Source organism: Callionymus lyra, chromosome 13, assembly GCF_982586985.1.
Source record: "Callionymus lyra chromosome 13, fCalLyr1.hap1.1, whole genome shotgun sequence".
NCBI lineage: Eukaryota > Metazoa > Chordata > Actinopteri > Syngnathiformes > Callionymidae > Callionymus > Callionymus lyra.
The window spans coordinates 11022253-11036042 of record NC_141830.1 but is presented as its reverse complement, the minus strand read 5'-3'; the positions used below and the strand labels follow the sequence as shown (position 1 = coordinate 11036042).

General features: G+C 35.3%; 1 protein-coding gene across 2 annotated transcripts in view; it reads left to right on the top strand.

The window, feature by feature from the left end:
- The window catches only part of ppp2r5a (protein phosphatase 2, regulatory subunit B', alpha isoform), a 30196-nt gene that overhangs the window by 12235 nt on the left and 4171 nt on the right, over positions 1–13790 (top strand). The window contains exons 3-10 of one of the 2 annotated variants that reach the window (XM_087804940.1): positions 3721–3822; positions 4262–4354; positions 9426–9556; positions 10856–10915; positions 11014–11122; positions 11803–11856; positions 11934–11984; positions 13379–13498. In XM_087804940.1, coding sequence (XP_087661066.1) covers positions 3721–3822; positions 4262–4354; positions 9426–9556; positions 10856–10915; positions 11014–11122; positions 11803–11856; positions 11934–11984; positions 13379–13498 — 720 coding nt within the window. Of the gene's footprint in view, positions 1–3720; positions 3823–4261; positions 4355–9425; positions 9557–10855; positions 10916–11013; positions 11123–11802; positions 11857–11933; positions 11985–13378; positions 13503–13790 lie in introns of both variants that reach the window. The other variant, XM_087804941.1, reaches the window with a different exon arrangement.

The window sequence follows — 13790 nt, the reverse complement described above, 5'->3', positions numbered from 1 at the left end:
CTCAGGGCTAGAAAGTGCCACAATTTTACTTTCACTCGAAAAATAACTTCCTTCTTCTACCAAATGAAGAAGATTCATACGTTTTCTGTCCGCCCACATTGTTTTCCCTTTTTTTTTTTCCGTGTGGAGGTACTTTCACCGGGTTGAAGTCTAAAATGGATTGAATTAAGTGGCCAAACGGCTGACTGGTTAATTGTGCGACAAAAACTGATGTGTCAGGACAACACAAGTCCACAGTGTGAGTGCTAAGGTGGATTAATGTTAAGTGGACTGTAATGAGAAAGTGCTGTGTTCCCATATGTATTTGAGTAATACGTGTTGGTCCATTATCTTGATCGTCCCTCACTTACAGAAACACTGTTGTGGAACAATAAAATGTTTGGTCCTAGGAATGTTTCTCAAATTTTAGAGCTTTTTTGTAGTAGTATTTGTGTTTTGTTTTTTTGTCTGCTCCAATGAAGGGGTCTTGTTGTCTAAGAGTGAGTGCATACCAGAAAAGGGCATATGTACTTTTTTACGGCAACGATTGGATATATCAAGAATGAAATGAGCGAACAAATGAGCGTGAACTTCGCCAACATGGAAGTGGAGTGAATTAGTGGTGTTGTTGAGAAGTGCACATCAGAGACACATTGACATTGATGAGAAATGTATAATCCCACGTGTCTGCTTTTAAATGAGTGGATATTAAAGTATTCACAAATGTATACCTTTGTTTCTAATTCCCCACGGTGATGATCTTTGTTGATAAAGATCACATTATGGTTTTCTACCACCTGTTTTAAAGAGTATTCAATGATAAAGAAAATATTTTTTTATTGACTTGGTTTTTATAATGTAATGAAAGAAATTCATCCACGTCTGATCGCTTTAACTACCAGAGTGACGGATGTTTTTGAGCCTGTCACGAAAACATGTCCCTCATCTGCCGAATATACAAAATCAATCTACTACTGCAGGGGTGCTCACACTTTTTCGGTTCGCGAGCTACTTTTATAATGATCAAGCTCAAAAGATCTACCTTCATCAAATTTGCCCAACATAAGTAATTACATACTTCACTCGGATGATAGCACTGAAAGAAGTGAATGATAATCAGTCATGATTGAAGGATGAGTGGATTTAATCATCTTCATAGAAATGCTGACTTACATAAATAACTAGATTCAAATAGTTCAGTCCGTGAGGAGCAGATTTCCTCATAAGAAGATACTTTTCCTCTGAGAGTAACTTCCAAAGATGTCCATGAGATCCATGAGACCTGGTCTTAAGCTCAGTGTCAGCCTGTCGTGTTAAATCTCATCCTCCACTGCAGACAAGTTCAGACTCATATGTACTGCATTGATTTCCTACTAAAAATGGTCATTTATTTGAACCCAAATGGTGTGTGTAAGAATCTGTGCTTGACACGAATTCAAGTCCTTTTCCTTTGTTCATCAAAATCAACAAAGAATTCAGACGGGTTCATCCCTTTCCATGCCTCCATTTCAATATGTCCATCATGTTTAAATGAAGCACAAGACTTACATTTCTCCATTTCTGTGATCATGAAAAAACAAAAACAAATGAAAACATGAATTCAAACTCACAGATTATATTTGTTAATTTTAAACATGTCTGATATGAATCACACAAGTGGATTATTTAAATTTTAAAACATCTTCAGATGAAGTTTAACGAGAATAAAACTGTTAACCAGTAACTTCACATCATCATCGCTTTGTCTGATCGTGTCTGACGTCATTAGAATGCGTTTCTCACCTGCACCTGTTTAACGTGTTTGTGTTTGAGCGTATTCTTATTATATTCGTGAGATAAAGGCAATTTACAAATAGTCATCATGTGATGGTTTATTAATACAAGTGTGTTTTAAGGACGTGATCTTTTTTTGTTCGATATATAATTTTTTTTAAACAAGCCTATAATTCTATATCGTTTTTTCTGAATTGCGTAAAATGACTGTCTCACGTTTTGCTCTTTTTATTCTCGATTCATATGAACTTTGCCGTGCGTTCAGTGGAAGAGATCGGGAGCTCCTGATTGGCTGCTGTGCATGTCAATCAAATTGTCAACCAATCGGCGCAATAGTCATTTGATTGACATGCACAGCAGCCAATCTGAGCTCTCTTTACTATTTTCTTATATCATATTTGATTAAATCACGCGATCTACTCGCGATCGACACATTGCCCACCCCTGTACTACTGCAATTCATTCAGGCTTGTCATCGATTGAAAAGTTGTATCCGGAAACTTTTTCAAATTAATAAAATAAAATAATGTATTTGGAAATTTCATTAAGGCGTTTGTTCATTTTTGTGTTTCAATTAAACTTTCAGCTGGTAAATCCAGGTCATTACGTCCTCTGTAGCTAAAGGAACAGCGACATATTGCGTGATCCCAGCCGTGACTGAGCACAAGAGGATACATTTATCTCCAGCAGCTTTTACAGCTTATATTTGGACATATTTTGGTTTCAAAACAAATTACGACTCTGTTAAGAGTCATGTGGTTTGTAAATTCTGCAACACGAGAGTCACGTAATCCACAATACTACAAATATATCCGCAGTATAATCTATCTTTTCCCCTGTTTTGTGATGCATGTTATAGATAGATGGATAGATAAAACTTTATTGATCCCTCTGGAGGTCTCCTTTGGGAAAATGCTTGTCCTGCCAATACAGTAAGTCATTTTTTAAAGTTAGAAACTCTAAATTCAGGTCAAATACTTTTTTTCAGGGAGGGGTTGTTGGTAAACATCTGCACTCAATCCCACATTGATTGTTATGGATAAAAGAAAATCTGATGGGATTGACGTGCACGCACAGATTCATACAGCTTAATATTTTTGTGCTTGCCATTTTTATTGTTCTTATTTATCCTCTACCACACTGTTGAGTTTTCAGAAACACTTTTTTTTTTCTAGTCCTCGGAAGTGTCTCTCTCTCTCACTACTTACAGTTTGATCCCCAGCTGTTAAATCACACTTCACAGCTCGCAGTTCATTCATGCCTTCATGCTGACGGGTGATTAGGTTTGTTCCTCAGGCCGACAGTGACTGTAACTGACAACCATCCAATCATAATAATGCAGTTCCTTTCTCCAGCTCGTGTCACTCATCTATTAACGCTAAAAATATCCGCAGTGACTCTGACCTGTTGTGTGCCCTCACTGTCTCCGACACAAGGTTGGAACAGTTTGTTTCATCGTCGTCATTTATTTGATTTACACGTCCAAAAAAAAGACATTACACATGGTAGAAATCAAACTCATAATGTTCTTTAGGTTAGGTTAATTTCCATTACAAGCAGTTTTCTTGAGAGAAAAAGATTTCTAGTGGGAAACACTTGCTGACAAGCAACAAATGAATTGGATTTTCACTCCCTTTGTCACTTATTAGATTTTCTTCAGAAAAACTTGCACATAATTAAGTTTGGATCACACATAGTTAGTGAAACTTGACGCTGTATAACCGAAGCATGTTTCGATACTTATCTTCCAAAGCATTTCAGTCGGTGCCACACAAGAGCTGAAGCTGAATTTATGCTGCATACTTTTTACATGGATGTTTACTTTATGATTTTCCCTTTTTCTGTTTCAATATTTTGAAAAATAACTTGTTTTTGTCATTTAGAATTGCAGTTTTCAATGTCCTTAAATAATTTGTATAAAATCCTCTCTTCAATGGCTGACTCGACAACTTTTATTTTATTTTATAGATCAGCACCAACATATTCCGAACACTTTCTCCAAGTGAAAACCCAGACTTCGACCCGGAGGAGGACGAGCCCACGCTGGAGGCTTCATGGCCGCACATGCAGGTACTGAGATCCATCTTAAAGCCGCACTATGTAACAATTTGACGTCGGTTTAATGTTTTGACACAGTAGAACTCTCTAGCAACAGTCTTGTTGTTATGTTAATGACACGTCAGACTGTCTAGCGAGCAGTCGGTCAGAAATGGTGTTTTCATATGAAGTACCGAGAAAGCTTTTGAAGTTACCAGGAAGAGAAAAAACAGAAACTGACTCAACAAGAGCCTCTTGTTTCAACACCAACGACTACCACATTCTGGAAATGAAGGCTTCGCAGATTATAGATTTTAAATCTCGTTTCTCAACGTGTTGAACAATGACAATAAAGTTTTCTGATTCTGTTCCGACACTAAGAAAAGCCAATATAACGAGAACTACTTGATCCACCCTACAGTCCAACACTGACACATTAAGTTACTTCTGGTCTGGTTCTTTTCTTTTCTAGCTGGTGTACGAGTTCCTTCTGCGCTTTCTGGAGAATCCTGACTTCCAGCCAAGCATCGCCAAGCATCACATCAATCAGAAATTTGTTCTGCAGGTCAGTCCTTTAAAGAGACTTTAATACACGGTGTATATATAAAAGCATAAACCATGAGCGTGTTGACATCAGTTTCCTGTGTTGCACCACAAGTTTGCACCAAAGTAGATGAAGGAAGTGCAAGAAAAGGTGAAACCTAAGCTTGATTATTAAGGTAGAGAGAATATTAGCAGTTATAAGAGTTAAATGTGTCAAAACATCAGCATTTAGTTGTCGTTTTCGTTATGTAACTATACTTGTAATGTGGATTTCTTAACAATTGTCTCAGTCAATCTAAAAAGTCTACATATTACTTACAAACCTGCAGCCCACAGGCTATTTGGGCCGTGACTTGAGATTCTGCTGCCTTGCATTTATTGTGCAGGCAAAGCAAGAGACTTTGTTTTTGTTCAACATCGGATGGTTGAGGAATAAAGATCATCGCATCAAATGTTATCGTTTATATTTCTCTTAGTATACTGTTTGAGATGGAACAGATTTCTGAACACTAACAATACAATAACACGTAAAATCAGACCCACCCTGAAAACACATGATATCCATTAATTATTGGACAAATATTATAAATTAAAGATGTTCAGACAAAACTGGTGAAAGACCCTCCAGCCAGAGGCACAGTCCCGACAAGAGTTGACCTATGATGGCACCGGCAAGTTGAGTACGAGACCCCTGATTTAAATGGAAATAAGAGTTAAAACACAGCGCCGTGAAATAATGATGTCACTATTTAGTATTTGGAAATGTAAAAAAAAAAACACATTTATAATTCATAGATACAATATCCTTGTAAAATAACTGCACGTTGATTTACAACCGTCTTACAAAAAAGGTTATTGTAATATTTCGTTATATGACTATTTTTGTAAAATATTTATGAAGTATTTGTTATACGTAAATATAAATATATGCATTTTACACAAGTAACGAGTTACACAGTGCACATCATTATCATATTTAATAAGTGAAAATAATAAGTGTGTAAAACTCCAACACAAAACATGTATTAATATTATGAATAAAGAGCCCATTATTAACGTTTAATGAACAAAGTCATTTCTATGTAAGGCTTGTTAACGACTCATTTAATTATTAATATATATATATATTATTGGATGTAGGAGAACCTTGGAATTGTGCGATCATGCTGCGTACATTGACTTCATTTACGTCTGGTTGAATGTTTTCTTACAAGAAGATCATTCAAGCTTCTTCAAGGATATGTTCTCTTGCTCTCTTGGAAGCATCAGACCTGACCTGCACCGTGTGCTGGGAGCTCTCGAATGATCGGTGAAGCCACTGAGCTAACAACTACCAGCGGTTCTGGAATGTTGGCTCGGCCACATCCGAGCACCGGACCGACTTTTCCATGATGCGAGCATGTCGTAGAGGAGCTTTAAATAGGGCCTGTTGTTTACTCCTCGGCAGCAGCAGACGCGAGGGATGTGGTGGGAGCGGAGGGGGAGGCTCGGCGGGCAATTACTGCGGAGAAAGTGGGCCTGTGATTTGCTTGTCAAAATAGTGGGTTTGTCTTCAGAGTGAGTTCACACACTCGCTTGGAAGCAAAAGCAACATTTCATGTTAGAACTGACCAATATTAAGACATCCAAATGTACATTTAGGATCTATTCTCATGTATTCCTGCTGGTCTGCTTTGCGTCGACTGACCTTCCATGAGAAAGCGATCGTAAGTGGGCCTGAAACACATGTTGTTAGTGCGCCATAGTGTCGCTGAAGGACTCCAGCATCTGTTCTTTTCCAGCAGCTGGTTTGAATCTGCATCACACCTCCGTCACACCAGGGCGCCTCGTTCGGCTAAACATGTTTGAGTCGTGCTATGGTGACAATCTTGTAGCGTGTTTTCATTATCTGCACATGGCCACACGCAATGTATGATGACCTCATTTGAGATTTAGAAAGGCAAAAAGATATGGCAATATATCATCAGAATATTGAAAAGTTTAAACTTTGAGGATTTTTATTACAATTTCTATATTAAAAGGTTGACTTTGTTCATTGAATTCAATCATTTGTATTTATTTGTTATTGTTTTTTAAATAGTTACATACAAAAAATACACTTAGGGTTTGATATTCTAATTCCAATCATTCAAAAAATAAATGTTTTTATTTATAATAAATTATCTTTATGTTTATAATACAAAATTATATATATACTGTATATATATATATTTTTAGCCTTTTATAAGTCAATATACTTCCGTTGGTAAAATGGTGTCACCAGATAATACCAAAAGACTACAGAGCTACTTGTTCAAACGTTCAGTCAATAACGGTGGCACTATAATAAAAATGTTATAGTAAATTTTAAAACCTATCCATTCAAAATGTATCCGCCTACAAATCATTGTATTAAATTTTTTGATTTAAAAAAATTTAACATTTCAATATAGAAATTATGGAGTTAAATTATGTAAAAAATAAAATGACACTTCAAAATTCAATGTTTACCATTCAATATTATGATGGCGCTGATATACTTTCATGCACAGTACTTTTTTAAGAAAATAGTATAAATAAAACTACTTTTGATTCCGATCTTCAGGGTTTTAGTTTAGAAACATATTCTACTTCCTGTTAAATGGAAAACATGTGTGATTATATTCTGTAGTTTGCTTCTCAAATTGCTTGTCTATTATTATTATTGTCTAGAGACACTTACAGACTGCATGTCTTACAGCATGTCTTTAGTTTAATTGGATCTTAAATCCCTTTAATCTTGTTTAGTCTTACCTGTTAATCTCTTCTAATATGTAACAGACCTTCACGGTTCAATGTCCTGCATATACTTAACATATATTCAAGAATTGATTTAACCTTAAATTAAAGATTTAATGAAAGCTAGTTTGCTAAGGTTCCATTTTAAAAGAATAGAAAAAGATTCAATAACACAAATGCGAGGTTTGCCATGTGAGTGCCACCTAGTGGTCCAGCACACGATTTACTTAAGAAAACCTAGATTTTTTTTAATGAGTCTGGTTTTTGGACCCAAACCAAGAAAAATACACTTCATGCAAATATGATTAAAGCAAAACAAACGGGAAAAGACTCTCGAAAAAAATTGCAACATAGCCAAAAAAATTTTATTTTAATGCCAGCTTGTATGTTATTAATTATTAATTTATTGGATTTGAACCATGAGGATGAGGATAGAACTTCAGTTCCATTTCCTTCCTACACTTACTTTCTATGGTTCTGTATTGGCAAGAATCTGGTGATTTGATACGTATCACGATACAGGGGCAACGATACCATATATTTCAATACTTTAGTAACGATTATATTTGTAGTATTGTCAAGTACTTGACTCTGGTGTTGCAGAACTTACAGACCACAGACTTATTAACTGCTTTCATTTGTTTTGACACTGAAATATGTCAGTAAAATCGACTTTAAAAGCTGCTGTAGGCGGCTGTATCCTCTCGTCCTCAGTAATCACAGAGACTTTTGCGGGATTTCTTTATTCCTTTAACTAGGGAGGACTGCTGTCATCTAGCAGCCTTTATCAACAAATCACTAGTATATTAGGAAGGGAACATTATTCCTACAAGTATTTTTTACTGAAATACAAAAACAAATGGCAGCACAGTGAAGATTAAGGCCTTTTTTTACGTTGTGCAAACATGAATTAAGACGGGATAAAGCGGAGTGTTAACGTGTCGGTGTTGACACAGTTGTTCTTTAGCACACAAGGTTGTTTTATTATTTGTTTGTAGCTAGAGTGTAGTGGATTCACAGTGGAACGCCTCAAGCATAACATGGTGTCTGCCTCTTAAATCAACATGGAAACCTGATTGAAAAATGTGATCTAAATGTAACAAAACATTCGGTTTCCCAGCCTTTCCTAGGTACCCGGTTTATCACAGTTAAAATAGCATTTCTACATGCGTGTGTGTTGCTTTCAAAATAGCCTTCAGCCCTATGACTACAACACCAAAACTAGAATAAATGTCTCTAAATAATCTAAATGACTCATCACATGTTGCTGAAACTGTTTTGTGTTGAAATGCGAAAGTATTTTTGATGCTGTGAGTTCACACATTTGTATGTTATATAAGGCGTGAGTAGGCAGTGTGCTTTGGCCTGATTTTATATGTATACACACATATAAATATATATATTTATATATACACACATAGGTATATGTGATTATTATATGTGTATATAGCAAAATAAAATTCTACATATAAGGAATATAAATATTTGTGGAATAAACCTATATTAAACCTTTAAATTTACTTGAAACCCATGATAATCTGTTCTGTATATATGCAGTAATACTTAAAAAAAAAAAAGTTTTCGCACTAGTCAAGTGTTAAATATTGATGTCATATAATTAAAAGACTTTCTTTTTTAGTTTATTTGGATGTTTTTATTTCCTCTCACGAAAAAGCTTTTGGAAATGTTAATAAGTTTGCATATAAAATAAATGATGTAAGTAAGTAGACAATTTTTATTTGTATAGCGCTTTTCCAGACCAGGGTCATGTAGCCTTTTAAGAGCAGAATCCTTCTGCAGGGCCTTGTAGATGAAAAAAAAATCCAATCTTCTTCACACAAATTCACTGCAAATGCTTCAAAGGTTATTGTAAAATAATGCTTGGAGTCAAAAAGACCAAATGTTTTTATAAAAATTGAATTAGTTTTCTTTAGGAAATGTTTGTAATGGAACAAGAAACAGATCGAGGATCAAAAAAGGCTTGAACGGAGTCAGTTTTCACTTGTATGGCCTCTCTACGCTTCTGTGCAAATGCTGTTGTCCATTCAGACTGTGGTTGACAATGATGTTATCGGTCATTTAAAAATACAGCAAAGATAACGTCCCCTGGTGGTTCAGTGATATATTCCTAATCCATTAATGAAACCTTTGCTTTGACCGTACAAATTGTTGAATCATGGAAGTTAGACTTGGACTTAGACTTCGACTGCACTTTATTGATCCCTTTGAGTTGATTTCATCGTTAAGTGTCGATAAGTAAAGTAAGATTTTGATGAGACGTATGAAGAAGCAGGTGTGACTTGAGAATGAGAGTGAGAACGTGTTTGACCTTTCAGCTCCTGGAGCTGTTTGACAGCGAAGATCCAAGAGAGAGGGACTTCCTGAAGACCATCCTGCACAGGATTTATGGAAAGTTCCTGGGACTCAGGGCTTTTATCCGGAAGCAGATCAACAACATTTTTCTACGGTGAGTTTAAGCAGATGTGATCGTGGACACGCAGCGAATCACACTTCTTTTTTTTTTACACTAAATGCTGGATTAATATAATTTGAAGTAACTTTATATGGAAGTATATCAGTAACATCAGAATATTGTATAGTCAAATCATTATTTAAAGATTGAATTTTTATATTAAATAATTCAATTAAAAATATATAATATAATGTATAAAATTAGTTTCTGTTGAATACTTGATATAAATATTGTGTTTATTGAATGGTTGAATTTGCTTTTATTGAATAATTAAGTCTAAAAAAATCGAATAATTTCATTAATTGTTGCATAAAGTTTGATATTGTAATTCTAATAATTAAAAAATATATCATATATAGTTAATATTTTCAACTCAATATAGAAATGTCAGCATTTTATTACTGACAAAATCTTTAATGTTGAATTTAAAAGACTAATTACCAATATTTAATTCGGGAATTTCTTTTTTTTTAATGGTCCGAATAAGTGTCATACTTTTTGTGTGAAATAAAATGTATAAATTCATTTAAATACTGAGTAATTATTAAAAGAAATCGTTTTTTAACTTTTCAAGATAGTACTTATTAAGTTATTCAAAAAAATTAATTCATGCTTAAATAAAAAACATTTTTAACATTTGAAAAGTTGGATTTTATCACTTAATATTCCGATGTCACTTAATATACTTTCATATTCTACGGCCAACACAGGATGTATCTTTTTAAATACACTTTTAAATCACTACTCAAAAACCCACCTGTTTAAGAATGCTTACTGGTGATCGTCTTTTCTGTGCTTTTTACCCTTTTCCTGCATGTTTTCATCCTTTGTTTTGAAGCGCATTTGCATGTACCAAAAGCGCTAAATAAATACCATGTATTATTACTATTACTGGGTGTAACTAGGTGTTCTGAAACATGCTGCAACATTTTTTAGCTAATGTTCTTCGGGTTTTGCACTAATATCTCTCGGTTTCTTGGAATTGGAGATTTATTATTATTATGTTTCTTTCATGTAGAGTAAAAACTGTTGAGCGTCGCTGACCTGTTGCTACGTGACAAAGGGATGTGGAAGACTGAAAGTAGCAACACTTAATGTTAGGGTCAGGGTGGCAAATTGATGCGCCCCCCTTTGACCATCTGCCGCCACGGATAAAAACAGTGCTAACGTTGTCAGGCTCTATACAAACATGCCAAAGGTGCAACGAATGGTCACCTTAGCAAAGCAGCTTTGACGAGAAAGATCCCAACGGTGCTTCTATTATCAGTGAAATGTGCTTTTCTCCCTCGTCAGGTTTGTCTATGAGAATGACCACTTCAATGGAGTCGCAGAACTTTTGGAAATACTTGGAAGGTCAGCAAGAACGTTGCACTATTCATGCTTCTGTTCAGCGAAAGATGTTACGTCAAATGTCGTGACCGCTGACGTGTGTCGTGTCGTCTCAACTGCAGCATCATCAACGGCTTCGCGCTGCCTCTGAAGGCTGAGCACAAACAGTTCCTGATGAAGGTTCTAATCCCGTTACACACAGCCAAAGGATTGGCGCTTTTCCATGCTCAGGTGTGTGAGCTTTACTTTGTTTTACTTCCTTGAATTTTTGTATTGTTAGTTTCCATTAGAAAAACAATGGATGTCTCTTACATTTTTCTAGAAATATATCAATTCTTTATGCTGTTTTTATTTTTACGTTTTTTACATTAATATTTTTCTTCTTTTTTTCAAACTTTTTTTTGGTACATTTTTAACCATTTATTAGGAGTTATGCTCTTTTCCACATTTATGAATTAAAAATGTATTAATCAAAACCTGACATCATCCCCTTATTTGTTTGCATTGTTTCTATAAGCAACGCAGATTATTCTAATAAAAAATGAAAATTTAAAATGCTTAAACAAACCCCAGAAGATGTTTTTTAATATACATATTAAATTATATTATATTCAATATTTGCATTTTTCAGCAAATTGTCATAGTTTTTAATTAAACCTATTCTGTCAAAGTCGACATTTATATTGTTCTACACTTGGGAGAATAAATGATTTCTGCCCTACTGCGTTGTCTTTTATAGAGAAGATGAATAGTATAAAACCAGTCTTTTCAAACACAGTATTCTAACTCCTCCTAGCGGCGTTCACGTGAAACTGCACTCAACCTAGGCTCGTTCCCACCTCCACATTTATTTACAATCGAAATTGCAAAAATGATCTGTTCCCCAAACTGATCATCTCTGTGTCACCCAGCTGGCCTATTGTGTGGTGCAGTTCTTGGAAAAGGATCCAACACTCACCGAACCGGTACGTTAAAGGCAACGACAACAACAAAATCTGTTCTGTGGAAAGAATGTTCACTGACAACATGTTTATGTTTGCAGGTGATTCGTGGTCTGCTGAAGTTTTGGCCTAAAACCTGCAGTCAAAAAGAGGTAGGACTCGTTAAAAATAAATCTCTTTATGCCGATAATGTATTGTTCATACTTTTTTATATTATAAAGCTGATTAATTAATATTTAAAACATTATTTTAAACTCCACCACAGTTAATTATACACATGTGTCACACCCTCCTTTAATAAAATGTAAACAAGATAATATCTAGTATACAACATTTGAGTGTAATAGTTGTGAATAAATTGCATCCTTTAAAAATACGGCCATATGAAAAGTGCCTTAAATTTAACATGGCTGATATAATATTTATCCATAATAAACTTTCTTCAATCACAACTTGACAGTATGTATTTGAACTTTGTATTGTTTTTGATTGTTCAGGCGCTTTGTGACCCTGGTCTGAGAAAGGTGCTTTAGAAATAACTGTTTAAACTTTCCCCTGCAGTTCCCGTGCTACTCCACTAGATGGCCCTCTCAAGACACGCTGACCAAAAGTGGTCGCTTTACAGTGATGTACAGTGAGGTTCATGGCTGGTGAAGCAGGAAGTCAGAGTTACAATTGTAATCAGTGGAAATGGCTTCTTATTTCACTATTAATCCAACAGCCTGAAACTGATTCATATCAGCATTCCTCTTCATCGACACCAAAACAAACGTCCTACAAAGATTGTTTCTTATATAGAGCACTCTTCTTGTGTCTCATTCATATTTACTGTAAACAAATGAAAGTATAGAGATGTCAGTTATTTTTCAAACTTTAAATTAGGGTGCTTCAATCATTTTTTTTCTATAAATATCATCAATCAGTATGACGAAAAAAAAAACTCAGTTTACTTAAACCCTCCTTTTTTGTCTTGATGACAGTGAGGCACCTCGATTCAATTCAAGAAAACATAGATTTATATTATAAGAAAAATGTAAAAGATTCCCATGAAACCCCAACCAGGATGTACTAGTTGTTTGTTCTTTAAATTTATAAAGGATGCAAGAGAATCTTCCAATTTAAGTTGCCTGATGAGGTCAAAAACGTTTTACTTCTCATTTTGGTCCACATAGAAAAGCCTTTATAAAATAATTCACATCGTTTAGTTTCTTGGTTTTTGTTTTAACTCGTTGAGTTTTGACGGATGACATCAAGTTGTGTCTTCATTTAAACATATTGTTTATAGATTATTGCTCTATAACGAACACAAATTATGTTCACAATTATTTTCAGCCTGCCTAGTGTTCCACAGCGCCACCTGCTGGGGGCGCGGCCCCACCCGCCCCTAATATAGAGACGCAACAGGAAACGAGTGAAAAAAAAACAAACAGATAAAAGTGTTGAACAGTTAAAAGCTTGGATTGTGTGACGTCATAATGTAAAATTTTAACATGGTGGTCTTGATGTCAGACTTGATGTGACCCCATGACTCTCTGGATCTCCTCAGGTGATGTTCTTGGGTGAAATTGAAGAGATTCTGGACGTGATTGAGCCGACCCAGTTCAAGAAGGTTGAGGAGCCGTTGTTCAAGCGGATCTCCAAGTGTGTGTCAAACCCCCACTTCCAGGTGAGTGCTGACCTCCCCCCACTTTAACTGAGCCTTTTCATTTATCGTATTTTCCGGACTATAAGTCGCTCCGGAAAAAAGTCATAAAATGCATAATAAAGAAGGAAAAAACATATATGAGTCGAAATGTATTTGATAAAAATTTAACACCCAGAACAGACATGTCATCTTGAAAGGCAATTTAAAATAAAAATAGAATGGAGGCAACAACAGGCTGAATAATTGTACGGTATGCTTACGTTACATGACACAACTGAGAACGTGCCTGGTATGTTAACATAACATATTAAGA